This window comes from Helobdella robusta (assembly GCF_000326865.2).
Source record: "Helobdella robusta unplaced genomic scaffold HELROscaffold_8, whole genome shotgun sequence".
In the NCBI taxonomy this organism is placed as follows: Eukaryota; Metazoa; Annelida; class Clitellata; order Rhynchobdellida; family Glossiphoniidae; genus Helobdella; species Helobdella robusta.
In genome coordinates this window covers 408,989-427,483 of record NW_008705459.1, presented here as the reverse complement: position 1 = coordinate 427,483, position 18,495 = coordinate 408,989, and the positions used below count along the sequence as shown (strand labels likewise).

The window sequence follows — 18,495 nt, the reverse complement described above, 5'->3', positions numbered from 1 at the left end:
GTTCCATTCAGTCGGCATTGAGCAATTTCTCCAGATTTCACGGCAAAGTTGTAGTAACGTTAGGATACCTGCAGTACCAGATGCTTTGATAATGTCAAAGTTAACATTGATTGGATTTGTTTCGTTTAACAGACGGTTGAAGTATTCTCTCCACTGTAGCTTGATCTCATCTCGTTCAAGAACCATCTCATTTTTGTCATTTTTGATACATGAAGCACCAACTATGTCTTTTTTCGTACGCTTTGCTTGTTTTGCTATACGATACAGAGATTTCATTTGTTCACCTTTGCTTTTAGTGAGCCACTCTCTGCACTGATCAGTCCGAGCCAGTGCAACTTGCCGTCTTGCATAGTTGTTCTTCTCACTGAAAATTTTATGGTCATCAACAGACTTTGATTTTTGCCATTGCTTGTATGCAACTTTCTTTTCAGCTATTTCATTTTGTACACTGTCATTCCACCACCAAGTGTCACGTTCATGCTGACGTTTTGTACCAGTTTTCCCACAAACTGTAGTTGCTGAGTTCATCAAAACGGTTTTGTATTTACTCCAATCTGTACTAGCTTGCGATTGGTGGTCTAACTGTTTTGCGACGATCTGTTGAAATTTTTCTCGATGAATATTGTTTTTCAGCTTCCACGTTTTGATTCTCCGAGGCATTTGTTTAGACTTATGTTTTGACAGTTCGACAACCAGGTCTGCCACAAGTAGTCTATGTTGGGCGACACATGATTCGCCATAACTTTGTATAATTTTGTATAACTTTGGTATAACTTTGACGTTTTTGAATAGCCTTTGGTGTTGTTGCTTGACAACGAAGAAATCAATTTGCGTGGCTGATGGTCCACTTTTGTATGTTATGAGATGTTCCAATCTCTTTCTAAAATATGTATTCAGTAAACAAAACCTGTGACTTTCAGCAAATTCAAGGATTCGGTTGCCATTGTCAAAACCATCTGTTTTCTCTCGAACGCGGCCATTGAGATCGCCTCCAATCGGGATTGTTTCAGATTTTGGTATTGTTGAGATGGTGTCAGAGAATGCAGTCCAGAAGTCATTTTTCATCTCTTCTGATTCGCCTGTCTGTGGTGCGTATGCAGAAAAAATAATCATTTTTTGCTTTTCTATGCGAAGCTTGATCCACATAAGACTTGAATTAATCCTTCTAATATCCAGTACTTCTTGGGCTAGCGGTTCTCTGACAAAAATTCCAACACCATTTTTGACAAAATAATGAAATTATGTAATAATAGTAATCAAACAGCTCAATTTTAGTGCTTTAATTGAAGTTTACATTTTTTTGTTCAAACTTTTTGTGTTTCTGTCATTTTATAATGAAGATATAGCTTAAATTACCAATTTTGGTCTTTAAATATGATAAAACAAGGTTTAGCTCAAATTTTTTTTATTTTTTCAGCTAAAACTGGAAAATGTATTGTGAAAACCATGGAATAGTTTTTAATATTACACCCATCATTGCTACGTTCTAATGACCTATTTAATCAACGGACCATATAATCTATTAATTTGATTAAATAATCTATTAATAGGATGGGTCTTATGTAAACCTTTCGCTAAGCGTTTGGGTGTCGAGTTTCAATTGTCAGAAATTTGTAGGGTCTTGAATGGGGTTTTCATACGAAAAGAAAGAGGAATAATCGCAATGACGACGAATAAATATTTAAGACGACATAATCTCAGGACTTCATAGTTTTCATCTGACAATAAATAATTTTAACTTTTTGTGTGATTTGCCACACCCGAGTGGCTTTGGACTTAATCCATCAAATACAAGCTTGTGTTGAAATGCAATACAATAAATTTTATTATAAAAAATGGATAAAATACTTTAATCAGTTCAAATCAAATAAACAATGACGTTTTATTTGTTCCTTATTTATTCAAAATTGAATCAATTTCGATCTTTGAACTTTTTAAAAATGTATTATTATCTTAAATGAACCTATTAAAAGTTATGGCTTATTAAAATTTGATACAATTGATCTTCTTTCGAAAGATCAGAACCTGCAATGCATGGTCAAAATGATGAGTCGAATGATTTGAAAGACGTGAGCCTATAACATCAAAATCAAAAAATCCCTGTCTTCCACATGCTTTGTGTCTACTTGTGTATTGTTAATTTTCTGAACTTTGGATGAATGTTATAGACTTTCAACCCTTTTTGACGAAAAAGTTGGGCGTAAACGTTTATGACTTTAAGTTTTGTATGATATTGATATCAATGTTTTAAAAATATTGAGTTAACTTGTTAATTTACGGCCACTATTGTACATTCACTTCAACGTTCTTTAAAATGTCAATGTTGTACTATCGTGGACGCTCATTCTTAGTCAGCTTGTTGTAGTACAAGTTTTTGTACTGTAACTCTATGTTGTCATTTTAAAAGCTTCAGCATTTGATCTTAAGTGTTTATCTCAAAGAATATGGAATTCATATCAACCTTCCATTAGAAATAACCTGTGTTGAACTCATTCCATAAGCAGCAGGCCACAAAGATTTCAACCCCAAATAAGTGCCCTTTGGTTACAAAACATCATTCTACGTGAGGCATAAGATTTATCTTTTCTTTTTAAACCACACCTCAGACAGAATGTATTATGACAAACGTAGTTTAAGCAATAAACTCAATGACGCCGAATTAAATTGTATCAGTCATATCAAACAGGAAATTATGTTTCATCCTTTATCTAATTTGTCACTCAACAACGATTAAGATAACTATAGTATCTAATCATGGACTTCTTAATAATAAACTACTATTTAAAAGTCCATGATCTTATTAACGAGTTTTTAAGACTCAACTATATATAAGTGTAAAATAAAATGTACCCACGTTGTCCATCTATCGCTACCGTTACCCCAAATAATTTAAAAAACGTAACCATAACCTAACAGCACAAAACGATAAGCAAAAAATATCACTCCAAAATGTTAAATGATTAATTTAAAATATTTTCGCAAATCTATTCTGTGTTCCCCTTTTCGACTCAAAATTTCTTACTAAAAAAAGACTGGAGTTTTTGGTTACTGGCAGAAGACAAAATTATTTTTAAAATGAGCTCAAAGTGAGAAATTATTTCACTGAAGTGCACTGTCTTATGTGGAAGAGTTTATAAATTTAGTTCCTATACAAAGTCGATTGAGACTCAATAACCGATATAACTTTACACAAACTCCTATTATCATTCCAATAGAACAAACTCTACTTAAAAAGACAAGAAAATTGTTAGCACAATTAAGATCGGGCCATTGTCACTTCTTCAACGCCTACCAGAACAGAACCAACCCAAACATCCCAGACATCTGCCCAGCACGTAACAACAGACCTCATTATGTTCATCATCTTTTCAACTGTCCCAACAACCAGCAGAACTTAAACCAATTCATCTTTGAACAAAACTAACAGAAGTTTCTGCTTGACTAATAACTACAAAAACAATCTTCGCATAACCATCAATCGATTTTTGGCAACACAACATCTTGTGTTTCCTAAATTTTGGAGTGAAAATGTTCACGACTGTTTTGGCCTTAAATTCTCTTAAGCTATCTTCATCTTGTTGAATTTCAAAAACAAGATGGAGATAATTTGATAGAGGCACTCTACAATTATACAATACAGTACAATACCTTTGACGAACTTCGAAAATAGTCAAAAAACAAATTTAAACTCATTTTTAACACTTTGAAAAAAGATAAAATTTTAAATAATAAGTGTAGCTTATTGGCAGATACAGTGGATTAAAACTTTAAAATTTAAAACTTATCCTCGGAGTTTTATTATAATAAAAGTTTTAAATTTCTATTAGAGAAATTTTAAACTCTAATGAGCATCAAAAGTTGCTTGTAAATACTGGTATAAAACTTTTATAAACCGCTAACTTTTGTTTTTTGTAGTAACTTAATGAAACATTGTTGATTTGTTTATCTTTTTAATCTAGTTGTTGCTGTTTGATTATGACAAAGTTGAAATGGCAAATATGAATCGGCTGTTTTTTCAGCCTCACCAGTCAGGTCTTAGCAAAGTTCATGCTGCTGCATCTACATTAGAGTCAGTAGATTTTTTTGACATTTTTTACTTTTATCAGTTGCTACAAGTTTTTCGATCAATTCGCCAAATATATTTGTCTATTTTTCAAAGATAAATAATGCAATTGATTGATAGTGCAGTTCGATATTGCCAATTATCCCCTCGTTATTAAAGTTAAATTGCTTACTAGGTCGAGTCAGAGCTGGATAACTTTGTCAACCCTTCTCCTTATCCTGTCATTGAATATCTGACATCAAATTTAAAGATTTATAAAGACAGGTCTTAATCTTTTGGGTTCCGCTACCTTCAGTACCATAACCCATGGTCTAGAGGCTTAAAACCGAAAAAATATTCGAATCGATAGGCTTAAGTAGTTTGCACAAAAAGGTTAATAGTCTACTACATTCTTTCTAGGTTCAGAAGAATCAACAGCACACAGACATCGTATATGCCAAACGTTGCATCATGCACAAAGCTTGTGGTAAGTGTTGGTTCATTTATTATATTCGAACCCCGTCAATGCAAAACAGCACCAGGCTACCTTAACCACTAGGCCTTTTGCGCCGTCCATTAATAAGGTGAAGTTGTTTTTACCTCACTAGGTCAGGAATTTTTTGAGCAATCTTAACAATTTATTTCTTGCATGAAGTTTTTTTCAGAATTTAGACTTTGATGACAAGTAAGATATGTTGTCAGAAATGGAAAAAGATTGTAAAACAAAACAGGAGGTGGCTGTAAACACTTGATCTAAAATTGTATAACTGTCATTTTTGCTGCATCACTATTAACGAGTTCTATAAACTCTTTATTATTGTGTTTCATAAACAATTCAAAATTGAACTGTAAATTTAATTTTGGCAAGTGCAGCAAACCGAATGTCAGTATTTCGTAAATTAATTAGTACTATATAAACAAACTTTGTGTTAATGCTAGCACAAAAAAAGTTTAAAACATTGTACAATTTCATAATAAGAACGCGATAGACAAAAATCATGTTTCCGATGGTTTTTGGTGACTTTGGGAAATCTTAATCAATCCCCGACGGGGTTGATTTATAACATTTGTGGAGGCGGCGTTGTTTTTCTTCACCTGAATTTATCAATAAAAAATTTAAATTGAATAGGCTTTGGATTACATTTCATCACTTTTTATATTTTATCTTTTACATTGATGAAATTGTTAACTTGTTTGCAGATTCATAAATCCTGATGTTAGTTTTGAGACTTACAACTATGACATTACTCTCATTGACAATTACGACCATTTTACATCAAAAATAAAGTTTGTGCTGTTAGCTATTTTATATCAAAAATAAGTTTGTGTGGTTAAAAAGTTTTGTTTTAAATTTTGTCATAGATAGTACTTGGATTTAAAAACAGCTTATTTTATATTTTTATATCTTTTTTATTTTTTAAAAATCAAACTTTGACACAGAATCTGTAAATTTAGCAGTTATTAGTTTTATTATTAATAATTTGCGTAGGTTAAAATAACTGATCCTTGGTCGTTATGTGATTTAAGGTCATAGAAGTCATAAGTTTAAAAAAATCTTGAATTGCCATATTTTAATATGACTAGTTGTAATTGATTCTAGCACGTAGAAATAATAATTTCAGGAGTGGCGGTTTGCACGGAGGCCATGTTGATCTGGTGTTGAGTTGCGTCGACAATTTTGAAGCTAGAATTACCATCAATGCAGTTTGTGTTTTTTTTCCGTACATCAATTGCTGTTTTTCAGTACTCTAATATTTTGTTAAAATACATTTCTAAACGCTGAACATAGTGTGGTAGATAGCTGGGATGACAATTTTGAATCGTGCAACAAAATGTTGGTTTAGTTTAATGCGGAATAATTTCGAAATAATGGAGGTGACAATTTATTTTATAAACCACGTCTAGAAAATTAATCAAATTTATATTGAAATTAGGAAATTTATTTAATATTGAACGAAATAACAAAAAATGAGAAAAAAATAAAGGTAGTTTAGGATAAATTCAGATAAATAAGAACCTTTTTTGCTATAGAAGTATTCCACTAATTTCAATTATATATAAATATATATTCATAATATTAATATATAAAGTTGCACGAGTAGCTGTAATATGTTAAACTTTTGTAAAACGTGAGTAGTGTCGATAGAAGTCTGAATAGACTATTAAAAACAGAACATGGAATGCTAAGAAGAATGAAAAACGTATCTTCCTGTTTAGAGGTGCATAGAGGTTTTTTCCACAGTTTATGAAAATATGTTTTTTAAGAGCTAGCTAGTTTGCAATGATTTGATTTTATTATTATTGTTTTAAGAATAATTCACAATCATGTGCAATTTAATTTAAAAGTTATTGCCGTTCAACACCCAGTTCTTCAGCTTGGTTCATGAAAAACTGGGGAAAAGATTTTTGTTACTTCGAATATATTTAAAGCTGAATGACATCTAAAATTATGTTTTATAAATTTGATGTTTTAAAAACGTTTTATGGCAAAAGTAGATAAACTAAATTATATAAACTGGTGACATTATAGTCCTAATGTTTGAGTTTTTCTAGTATTGCTTCATTTTCAGATATGCAATCAGTTGAATCAGAAGTGGTTTGAATCGGGCGTCAGTGAGAATGCTGTTTCAGGTCATATCCAGTTCATTATACCCGGCGAGACGTCCTGCTTTGCAGTAATTACTTGCTCTTTTTTGCTCATTTCACACTTCATAATAAACATCGTTCGTAATTACATAATCATAGTTGTTAATGCATGAATTTTGCGTTCCATTTTCTATTTATAGAATTTTTTATATTTTTATTTTCGTGTTTTTTATTATATGAGCAATATATTCATCAATTATAACTAGTCAGCATTTTACTAAATGAATGAAATTTTTACTTTACATCACTATTTCTCATTAATTTATCAATGGTTATTCTATTTCATTAACTCTTCAATGAATGAAATCATGTAAGTTGAACAAGTTGCGATAAAAATAGGAAATAGAATGCTACTATTTCTAAGATTTGCAGATAACCGGGCAATGGTTTGAAAGGCACAAAAGGAATAGCAAAGCGTCATAGATAGGCTGGGACGAACAGCTGAATGAAGATTAATGTGATGAAAAAATTCGATAGTCATAAGTACTAAAAGCGATATCCAAATGATGTTAACAGTCTGCGTGAGATTGATAGACATAGTCATAGTTCTGTTACCTCGGAAGTCTGATTGCTGGAAATACCAGTTCCAGAGATATCAAACAGCAATGGAAAAGGAAGCGTTTTGCTTATGAATTGTGGATTATTTGTGCGGCGCGATAGTGTAGCGGTAATGCGTCTGGCACTGTTATTGCAGTGACTGGATTTTTTGCATTTTTCCTGGAGACGTACCGAATGCTCGAATATTCTGCCAAAATTTTACATTCTGCTTCGACTATTTTTGGCCGAATAGTAAAATTTTCGTTTAAATCTTTTTTTTCAAATTCCAGAACAATAATTGTTGAATATTATTAGCGGAAAAATTATTTTGGCCATTATAGCTGTTGAAACGTGTGAATATGAACGTAATCTCGATAAAGATTTGTTGGATAAACACAATTTGCCTGCGGGTTTTTCAATGACAGAATTTTCATTCTAAAAAACAAATTTTTTTTCAAAACTTTTGGTTTTATGGTATGTAGCCTTCGGCTTCGGTCAAGTAGTGGATCAACTATTATTAGTCCTTTGGCCAAATTCACTATTAGGTGCATCTATATTTTTCCCGTGCCAAGTCCTATCTTATTTTAATTTTTTTGTAATGATTTTATAATGGTTTTGCTCTTTATTTTTTATTTTGCATACAATATTAATTTGTCTTGATTATCTTGTTTTACATCAGTGTAAGAAATAATTTTTGGTTTGTGATATGTGATAAACATGCTGAAAATTTTGCATTTCCAGTGTGCCCCTCCGCTGATTGTGGCGACAAATATTGATGAAAAATCGTTGAAAAAAGATGGAGTGTGCGCTGCTAGTCTGCCTACCACTATGGGCATTGTTGCTGGGTTCTTGGTTCAAAACGCTTTGAAGTCAGAATGTTTTATTATTCCATTGTTCATCGTTTTTGTAATTGTTTCAAATCAGTTTAACTGTTCATTTATTTATAATGCATCATCGTGTTAATGATTATTAATTTAATACATTAACAAGTTTTATAAATAAAAGGGAGCTGTTTAGAATATTTAAAAAAAGTTAATTATTGTCTCCAGTTTTATAAATTCATGTCAACAGTCCAGATGTGAGATTATTAGATATGGAGCAGGACAATTGACGCCAAAATTCTGCTAGAGTTGATCGAAAGGAACTGAATGACTTATATCAACAGTATGAAAAGGGAGCGTTGCCCTCAAAATATTCTTAATCTTTCGGATTACGACCTAACAGAGGATCAATGGACCTGGATACTGGGTAAAGGATTGGGTTTCATAAACACACCGAAAAATTGAAAATATTCGAAATTACTACAGGTATTGATAAATTAATTAGGGACATAAGAATTAATGATTTTTCTAGCAATAATAAAAATGTAATAAAATCTTTACTACCGGATCTACCTAACTATAGAAGATTCTTTAAGTCTAGATGGAATCCACCGCGGTCGAAGCTATCTAATAATTGCATAGCAGCCACGGAGGAAATTTATTAACTTAAAAAAGAATTCACTTCTAAAAATGGAACTTCATTAAACTCAATCTTAGGAGATCAAATATCAATAACATAGAAAGAAGAGCTCTATACGAATTAAGAAAGAATGACAATATTTCATACGAAAAGCAGACAAAGAGAATGTCTTTGTGATTATGAATAAAATTAATTACATAAAAAAAGTAGAGATACAACTTTCCGACAGAGCCTTCTACAGAAAAAAATACTGGTCCCATTAATATTGAACAAGAAATTATGAATTTACTACTAATAATAAGAAAATGAAGATTATAAACAAAAGAAGGCTGTTGGACCTGGCACCACCCGTGACACCAAGAACGAGATACTTCTACACTCTACCGAAAATCCACAAGGAAAAGGCTGAATGGATGAATGAATACACCCCTAAAGGGAGACCCATCATCAGTGATATTAATTCCATTAATCAGCCGTTATCCATGTTTGTGAAACAACTTTTAAAACACATGAAATTTGTCGTGAAAGACACGAAGACGTTTGTTAGAAGGATATCAACGACCTTCACGAACCATCAGCAAATTCTTGTTACGGCAGATGTTTCGAGCCTATATACTAATATGAACAATAATAGATCTATTGAAGTAGTTAGACAGACTCTGGAACAATATATGCCGAATAATAAATATAATAATCTAACTATAGAAGCTCAAGCCCAACCGCGATGACTGCATAGCCACATCGGTGGAAAACGACAACCGCGTTCGAGTAGTTTAGAAAGTTTGGATAAGTTTTGATATTGAGCGATAGTTGGTGATTGTCTCGAGTGGAGTGTGACGATTAAGCAAAGCCCTGATAAAAGTGTTTGAATTTATGAGAAGGAGAGATTTGTACGTGCGTGAGAGGTGATGTTCAAAAAATGCCTACGTCGCGAAAATTATTTTGTTGTCAGTGAATGACGCCCGATGCTCTCACACTTCTTGTTGCGATACAGTATTTTTTAGTTATTGTTAAGTATTTCTCTAGTAATTGCTATTCCGTGATTATCGATTAAATAATTTTTTATTGCACCTCTTTGTGGATGCATAGTTAATCTTCGTGTCATTGTAACAGTAGTATGTCCGATATATTCTGAATTTCGGTGCCCACATTCAGTGATAGCACATTTAAAGGAATATATCGGGTGACTACTTTTCATTATTGATTTTTGTTTTTTATTACAATTATATTTAAGAATAAGGGAAGAAGTTCTGTTGTTGGCATAGTAAATTCTAAGTTGTAATTTGTCATTCCTATCGATTGTTTTGACTTTATAACTGTTTTTTAGTAATCGTTCACCCGTTCTATATGACGTAGACAAAGTTTTTATAATATATTGTTATAGTATTGGCTCCAGTGGACCGGTTCCTATCATCTTGTTGCTCTCGTTTTAAGATGAACAAATTAATGGGTAACTTTTTATAGCCATTATTAATTGACAGTTCGGTCACTCCCTTCATTTCTTCTGTCCTGTCTGTACAGTGTTTAAAGGCACGACTGACCAGCAACGAAATCGCGCTTTTTAAATATGTTTCTTAGCATTCACTGTCCCGTTTAACATTCTTCTTTGTTATTGATGTAGCGGTTTTGAGTTATTGGGTTTTGGTGAATATATTTTTTTCAGATGTTTCATGACAAAGTAATTAATAATATCCACGATTGAATTTTAGTTTTTAATAAATATCAGCTCGGTTTGGATCTTCAAGCTGATTCAGTTCTATGCTTATGATGTTGTAGGAATGTATGCAGACCACATTAGATAAACAAACATAATTTTATTGTTTTCACGCAAAATGAGGATGCCTGTCCACCATCCTAGTCAATTTTCGGATGACTGAGCTTTGAGCAATTTCCTTTACACTAATGGCGATATAATAGTTTTGTAGGGAAATTTTTAAACATTTGTGAAAAACATTGTTGTAAATATAGTGCTGACGTCTTATAATTATTGTCTTTTAATAATGATATGTTTAAATTTTAAGACATTTGTTAAAGTTTGGTGAGGTGTCCCATTATCTCGGATATAATGCCTTGCAAGATTTTTTTCCAACTATGTCAATGAAACCTAATCCTCAATGTACGGATCGTCATTGTTTGATACGGCAAAATGAATATCAGGTTTTTATTTTCGTTTTCATTCTTCAATTTTACAGTATCTGTCATAATAAAATCATAAAAGGTAAAAATTGTAAATAGTTTGGGATGCCTTCAGTAGTAAAAAGTTGTCAAGGAAGTACATAAAAAAAACATTCAACATTTTTGGAGTATTACTTGAAATAGCAGTAGAACTTTATTAAAGAGGTTAATTCTGATCTAAGAAAAAAGGTTTGAAAGATTCTTAAGAATTTTTGTACTAATGTAAAGTGCATGAAAACTTATCAAATGAACAACTTTTGAAGGCGGTTAGAGAAAAGTAGCTGAAAAGTTTATTTTATTAATTAATTAATTTATTTTATTTGTTTCCTTTTAAAAGAATCACAAAAGGTGGAACAAAAACCGTACCATAGCCACCATCAAAAAAAGTAAAGCAATAAGTGTAGAGTTATAAGTGTAAGGTAAGAGTTATGAAATAAATTAATTTGAAAGAAAAGAAAAGATTCAAACAAACAGATAACTTGGAGAACAATTACAATGCTACCAATCCAAAGATTACAAAGATTACAAATATACATTAGAACTGAAAAAAGTAGAATGACTCCTATTAGAAAGAAAATTTATTATATTGTAAATGTTGTCAGGTAGAGAAAGAGAGGCTAACTTATTTGAAAGTGAGAAGTGATTGAAAGTGTCAAAAGCTATAGAAAAGTTTAGAGCAATAAAATGAACATAATTATTATTTTTAAGAAGAGATGTTATTATAGAAGTAAGATAAATGATGGCGGATGTAGAGGAACCTGTAGGGCAAAATGCGAACTGATCTTGTAATAGTGGTTTGATAGATGGATGATTGAAACATGGATAGATGAATGACTTAATGAATTTTTCTAGAATGTGTAAAAGGTTGGGGGTGATAGAAATTGGGCGGTAATCTATTGGTGATGATTTTGTTTTAGGAATTGGATGTATTGGGCTGGATTTCTATTGTGATGAATAAATCAAATCAAAATTCTATTTATTTTAAATCCAAAAACTCATAATGAAAAGAAAAACAGATCAATCAATTAATCAAATAAATGAATACATTAAGCAGTGATTGTAGAACGAACTTAAGGTGCTGCAGATGAGTGGTGTTATGAATTGTAGAAACCATGGTGGGAAACTGTATTAAAGTTGTTGTTGATGTGTCCTAATTTTATGTATTTATTTTTTTTGGACGGAGTAGATATATATTTATTTTTTTATTCATTGATTGATTGATTGAGTTATTATTTATCCATTTCTTTATTTATAAAATGTGTATATACATAATTTAGGCCTTTATAAAAGAAAATCCCACTGCCGAGTTTAAAAAATTAGAAGAGGATCCGGATCCTGTGAAGCATGATAATAATGAATGGGGTCCGTTTTTTCATTTATTTGTGAACAACATCAAGGCATCAATACGTTTTAAAATAGATGATATAATAGCACCTTTCCTTTAATGCGCGCTTATTTTGTCATTCTACTCAGGCATGCCCATATATATTAATTCTTATATGGGAGAAAGCGCAATTTTTCTGTCACCGAGTATTTTCGTTTATTAGAAATCGATCGAAACATTGGCTCGTCATGTGATAACTCGAAAAAAGTAAATAACGATCATTTTTTTGGTTCATACATATATGTGTTAACTTCCAATTTAACCTTTCGAAAAGTTAAATTGGAAGTTAACTAACGCCGAACATGCTGTAATTTTCATCGATAATTGCATTTCTGACAGTCTTAATCTTATATATATATATATATATATATATAATCTTATATATATATATATATATATATTTATATCTTCGGTTGTTATATCCTCTATATATATACATGCTATTTTTACTCATGTATATGTGTATATATATATATATCATTGTCCAAATATGGAGTTCGATTGACATTTGAAAAACTGGCCCTGATAGAGACCATTGGAGAGATGTCGTGAGGAAATCAGTGGATGCACACAGCTGATGGATGGTGATGATGATGTATGGGCAGCTATTGATGCTATTTTTATTGTTAGACAAATTAAAGAAAAGTTCAGAGCCAAGAAAAAAACTGGCTCCTATGGCGGAGAGTGAGGAAGAACTGAAAAAAGCTCTCAGTGTGGAAAATATCCATTGAAGGAATCAAAGATAAATGTTGAAAAAACCGAATTTATGTGGAAGGGAGAGGATTCGGGCTCTTGGGTGTGGTTAATTCCCCTGTGCGGTGTGTGGTAAAGAAGTCAGAGGAAATTCCTTACTATGTGTAAAATGAAATGATTGGATGCACAAACGATGCAGTGTTTTATAAAGAGACCTCAACAAAAGAAAGCAAGAAATTTGTTTGTAAACGAAGTAGTTTGAAAGATATTAATAAGCGAAAAGGTGATTCTGGGCACCTGGGAAATTTGGGGTTTGAAAGAATGGATTTCTTTTGTTTTCTAGGTGATATAGGCTACTAAGCAAGGAGAATTAATTGGATAGAGCGGTCGAGAATAGAATAAAAATGAAAAATTCAGAGAATGACTTCAGTGCTGTGTTCTTGGTATATACCATTGGATCTAAAGGGTAAGATATATAAAGCTTGCGTAAGAAGTTGCTTGTCGAATGGGTGCGAAACTTGGGCTATGACGGCTGAAAACTTAAGAAGGCTGGAGAACAGAAAAGCAGATGTTGAGAAAAATAATGGGAGTATCCTTGAATGGTTTAAGTAATGAGGTACTAAAAAGAGGGTAGGGGATAGATGCGACAAGGCCAATCCGGGGTTTTTGTCTGCAAACCCTGTAACGAACATTGGGCGGGTCTGCCTTTCAGGGTTGAGTGTCTATAAACGTACTTGATGATGACGGGCATGCCTTCATGATAGTCCGTTTGTCTGTCGTCTTCATCACTTGGCTTAATGTAATTTGAACTTGTCATTTTTTCACTGACATGCTATCCTCGTGAAAATGGAAAAATTGCAAACAATTGTTTTTAAACTGATTTTTGAAAGTGAAAGAAAAGGCTTGCAAATTAACATCAACAAAACAGTGCATGGTTATCAGTAAAAGAAGAACCGCCCCGATCTACTCCATAATCAGTAATGGTAAACAGTTGAAACAAGCTAACACCTTCAATTTTCTCGGAAGTCTGATTACCTCAGGTTGTAAATGTGATACGGATATCAAACGAAGTATATCTATGGCGAAAGATGCATATTCTAAAATGAAAAACATTCCCACCAAAAGTAAAATCAGAATATCAACAAAATTAAAACTGTTACGGTGTTACATTTTTCCTGTACTAACTTACGGCTCTGAGTCTTGGACAATTTCTAAAGAAATGGGAAAAAAGATTAACGCTGCGAGATGTGGTTTATAGAAGAATTATGAAAATTAGTTGGACCTCTCATACTTTGAATGAGGATGTATTTAAACAGTCTGGTTATGAAAAGAGGAAAATACTACTGATAATCCGATGGGGGCAGTTAAAGTTTTTTGGTTTCATCATGCGGAAGAAAGGAATGAAAAATCTAACAACTACTGGAAAGATTGCATGGATAGCGGTCAACAACGAATAACATTCGTGAAGTCCTTGTGTCACTTGTTGAATATCACCACATTTCAACTACTACAAAATGTTAAAGATCGGGTTTTGTGGAGGTCGATGGTCGCCAATGTCCCGAAAGGAAAAGAAAGAAAGAAGAAGAAGAAAGTTATCCTCGTGTTGTTGTCATTTGATATTTGTCAGAGATTCTTCCGTAATATATTTCCATGTTTATGTCATTTGGGATCTTATTAATTTTTTTTCTTTGATTTTTCACCTGATTCTACTATGTCCTCATTTAAAAAACATTTATTTTCAATCATTTTTATTGGTTTCAAATTTTGTGCACACACACTGTGTTCTACCGATGTTAGCAGATGTTAATCGCCGATGATGTTTTTTCTTGACATTGATGCGAAAAGTTCTAATGCATTTTATTTGATGACTTGCGTAAAGCCTCTTGTAAAAGTAATAAAGTCTCTTGTAAAAATACCTCAGAAGCGCTAGCTTTGCTGTGGTTTGTTGAACAAATGATTTTTTAAACGTTTCTTGAACGCTTTTCGGTTTGTGTTGTTAAATTTTTTTGGTTCTACAGGTAAAATATTCCAAATTTGATCTGACGATACCGCAGGAATTCTAGAACCGCGGATCTTCATTGTTTTTGTTACATTTTCTAGAACCGCGGATTTTCATTGTTTTTGTAAGATTTTCTAGAACCACGGATCTCCATTGTTTTTATAAGACTTCGTTTCGCAAATTCGAAAACCGATTGCAGTTTTTTTCCCAAATAACTTGAAGCATCGAGGAAAAGAAAATCTCTGGCAAGAATTATTTTAAAAGTACTTTTTCTGACGTAGGAAGCTAGTGTAGCTCATCTATAAAAAAAAAGTTAAACCATTTGTATTTTAAATATTTTGTGGCAAATTTCATAACTATAATAACAAATGCATAAAATTTATCATAATTTTTTAATGTTGACGTTTATTTCTAGTATTTTTCTTATTCTGAAGGAATAGAGTTAATACACGAGGATTTGAAAAATAATGATACAAATGATAGATTGCTTCTTGCTGAAGGAATCACGACAGCATATACATTACCTGATACGTATAATGAAGTATGATTTTTTTTACTTGGTATAGTAATTTTTAAACATCTGCATTTTATTAGTATTTTGAAAAGATATATTTTGTTTTGAGTTGAATAAAACTGTATAAGAAGCCGCTGATTAGATATAACGACATAATGAGATCTCGTGTGAAATTTTTAAAATGAAACTATTAACATTACTAAAACCGTTCAGTATAAATAGCTCATTCATTCATTCATTTATCCATTCATTCATTGGTACATGTATTTATTAAGTTCTCTACTCTCGATAGGTTCCGCATTCCACCGTTTCCATTCTTTACTATTCAGGGCTTTCTATTTCCTCCATCTCTGTCTGACCTCTAGCATTTTTTATTCCCAGCCATATTGTCTCGCCCGTGTCATATCTTTTCCTCAAATACTGCAATAAAGTCTCACATCAGTACGACGTAATTGTTGCTTTTATTTTTGTTGAGATATTTCCATATCTGATGGGTACATTTAAATTAGTAACTTGGCTTTAAAAACTGTTTGATCAGCTGTTAATAAGGAAGTTGAATCTTTCATGTAGTGTTGTGCGGGTTGCTCGCCGTTTTCCCATTTCAGTAATAAGTCTATATATGATAACATAAAAAGACATATGATGACATAGAGTACAGAATTTTTCACTGGCACTGAAACCTTAAACCAGATCATTATCATCTAAAACTTTTTATAGTACGTTTGTGAAAGCTCTTTTGCTATACCTTCATACATTTCAAATTTTTGTGGGTATCATGAAAGTTACGAACAAGACCGTCATACAAGTTGACTCAGTTATTATTATTATCCACTAAAAAATAGAATCTGACAAACGCAGAAACTGTTACAGCATGCAATGCAATAGTATAAAACAACGAAAAATAAATAACGGAGAAAAAATGTTTAAGCATGAAAATGTATGGAAAATAAAATAAAGTCAATCAATCAATCCTCGTTTTAAGTCTATTCACTATGGGTTGGACTTTTTTATTCCAGCCATCAGCTTCTGCCTCCAAGTCGATTGATCCATTGCATTGGAAGATAAAGTAATGGTTTAAAAAAGCAAATAAATAATATAATTTATTAATAGACTAGTTAATGACTTAGTAAATTAGTTAAATGATCGATAAGAAAAAAGAAAACTAAATTGAGTAAATTTAAGGTTTGTGTGGAGCTATGCTGACAATATCAATTTTTTGGAGCAAGTCTTTTCAAATAACACACATTTACACTGCCTCGAATTGGTCCAACTTCTTTATGACCTTGTCACCCTTTGATATAATAACTGATTCTAAATTTTGTGAGGGAGATGATCTTAGATGTGCAGTTATCTCCCCAATTTACTGGATAACTTCAATAACTGCATTCTTTGTCATGCATCTCATGTTTCAAATCGGCATCTCCTACTGACTCTAATATACCCTCATAATTTTTAGGCAAAAAGAGCTATTATTTTATTAAATGCTACTTATAATAATTAGTTCCAAATGGAATTTTATGTATTTCGATAAATTTGCTTGGTTTACCTGAAATCACAAAATCAATTTTCGATAGTTATTATTTATATTAAAATGTCTCAATTATTGTTTTAACAGTTGCCTGGTTCCACATTAAAAGAAGATGAAATTTCCTTGGAAGACCTTATGAAAGATCTTATCAACGTTTCTAACCAATGATTTTGTTTCTTTTTTAAGAACTATATGCTCAAGAAATATTGTAAAAAAAATTTGGCAAGTCGTGTTTTAAAAATTAAGATTTTCAGAAGTGAAAAAATGCAAGGAAAAGCGATTTCAGTGTATATGTATAAATGGTTTAAATTGCATAATGTGCATAAAATACGACGGTCATATAAAAAATAAGAATAAAAAAGTTTGCTGCAGAATTCGACTGACTAGGAAAAATAAAATAATTCATTACCGAATGTCATTTATTTGATATCGGGCTTCTAACGAGCATGAAGCACAAACTGCTTAACTTCATTTCGCCTGAAAAACAAGAAAGTTACTTCATACATTAGACAATCAAATGTTAGGATGTACTGTAGAAAGAGATTTTAAAGTATTTTTATATACATTTTTTTCATTTCAAATTTTCTAACAGAATTGGGTTTTTTGAAGATCGAGTAGGCCAATCAGGTAGCTTTGATTTTTGGGATTTTGTGCATGTTTATATAGACGACTAAATTATACCTGCACGTTCTGTAGAAAGGAACTCTTGCTCAACGTTCCTAGGGTATTTTAAATTATTTTTTTTCTCAAATTTTTACACGTGAACTGGTTTTATAAAGATTGAGTATCTATTAGCCTTGGTCTTTTATTTTTTTGCATGGATAGACATTAGACAATTAAAGTTTATACACGTACTGTAGAAAAGAATTTTAACCCATTGCTAGGAACATTTATTAGAGTGTATACATGTTATATTCTTTATGTATATAACTGGGAAGTATTTTAAATTATTTTTTTTTATTTCAAATTTACAACGCAGAAATGTGTTTTTCAAAAACTGGGTATCCAGTATCCCTAAATCAATTCACCCAATTTCTAAAGATTCAACCGATTAACAAATAATCGCTCAATCAAAAAATAACTCAAAATATATATAATAGACCCAACAAACATCAAAAATAATCAATAAAACAAGTATATACAAATCAATCAATCAGGTAAGTAATAATTGAAAAAATACAGCAAGCAATTGAACAAGCAATCAATCAACTAACCAAAAAATCAAACAAGCAATGAGACCATATTTTAAAAAACGGTCAATCAAAAAGCTACTAAAAATATAAATAATAGACCCAACAAACAGCAAAAATGATCAATAAAACAGGTGTATACACATCAAATAATTAAACAGGTAATAAACTAATAAAGTAAAATGACAATCAATTAGTTTATAAAGTGCTATTTCTGCGATGTTTAACAGCGCTCCTCAATGAATTTTGCAAACAGATGGGTCTTGAGATCCGCTTTTTACTTCGTAAGTGATAGAGAAGTCGTTAGAGAAGGAGGTAGAAAGTTC

General features: G+C 31.8%; 1 protein-coding gene across 1 annotated transcript in view; it reads left to right on the top strand.

The window, feature by feature from the left end:
* HELRODRAFT_108304 (hypothetical protein) overlaps positions 1 to 17,196 on the top strand; it is a 20,740-nt gene extending 3,544 nt beyond the window's left edge. Inside the window, exons 4-12 of the mRNA XM_009031941.1 lie at positions 3,960 to 4,069; positions 5,243 to 5,329; positions 5,665 to 5,746; positions 6,613 to 6,717; positions 7,967 to 8,094; positions 10,708 to 10,843; positions 12,139 to 12,223; positions 15,372 to 15,478; positions 17,067 to 17,196. Of these exons, the coding sequence (XP_009030189.1) occupies positions 3,960 to 4,069; positions 5,243 to 5,329; positions 5,665 to 5,746; positions 6,613 to 6,717; positions 7,967 to 8,094; positions 10,708 to 10,843; positions 12,139 to 12,223; positions 15,372 to 15,478; positions 17,067 to 17,147 (921 nt within the window). The 3' untranslated portion in view covers positions 17,148 to 17,196. The remainder of the gene's footprint in view (positions 1 to 3,959; positions 4,070 to 5,242; positions 5,330 to 5,664; positions 5,747 to 6,612; positions 6,718 to 7,966; positions 8,095 to 10,707; positions 10,844 to 12,138; positions 12,224 to 15,371; positions 15,479 to 17,066) is intronic.
* Positions 17,197 to 18,495: the final 1,299 nt, after the last annotated feature.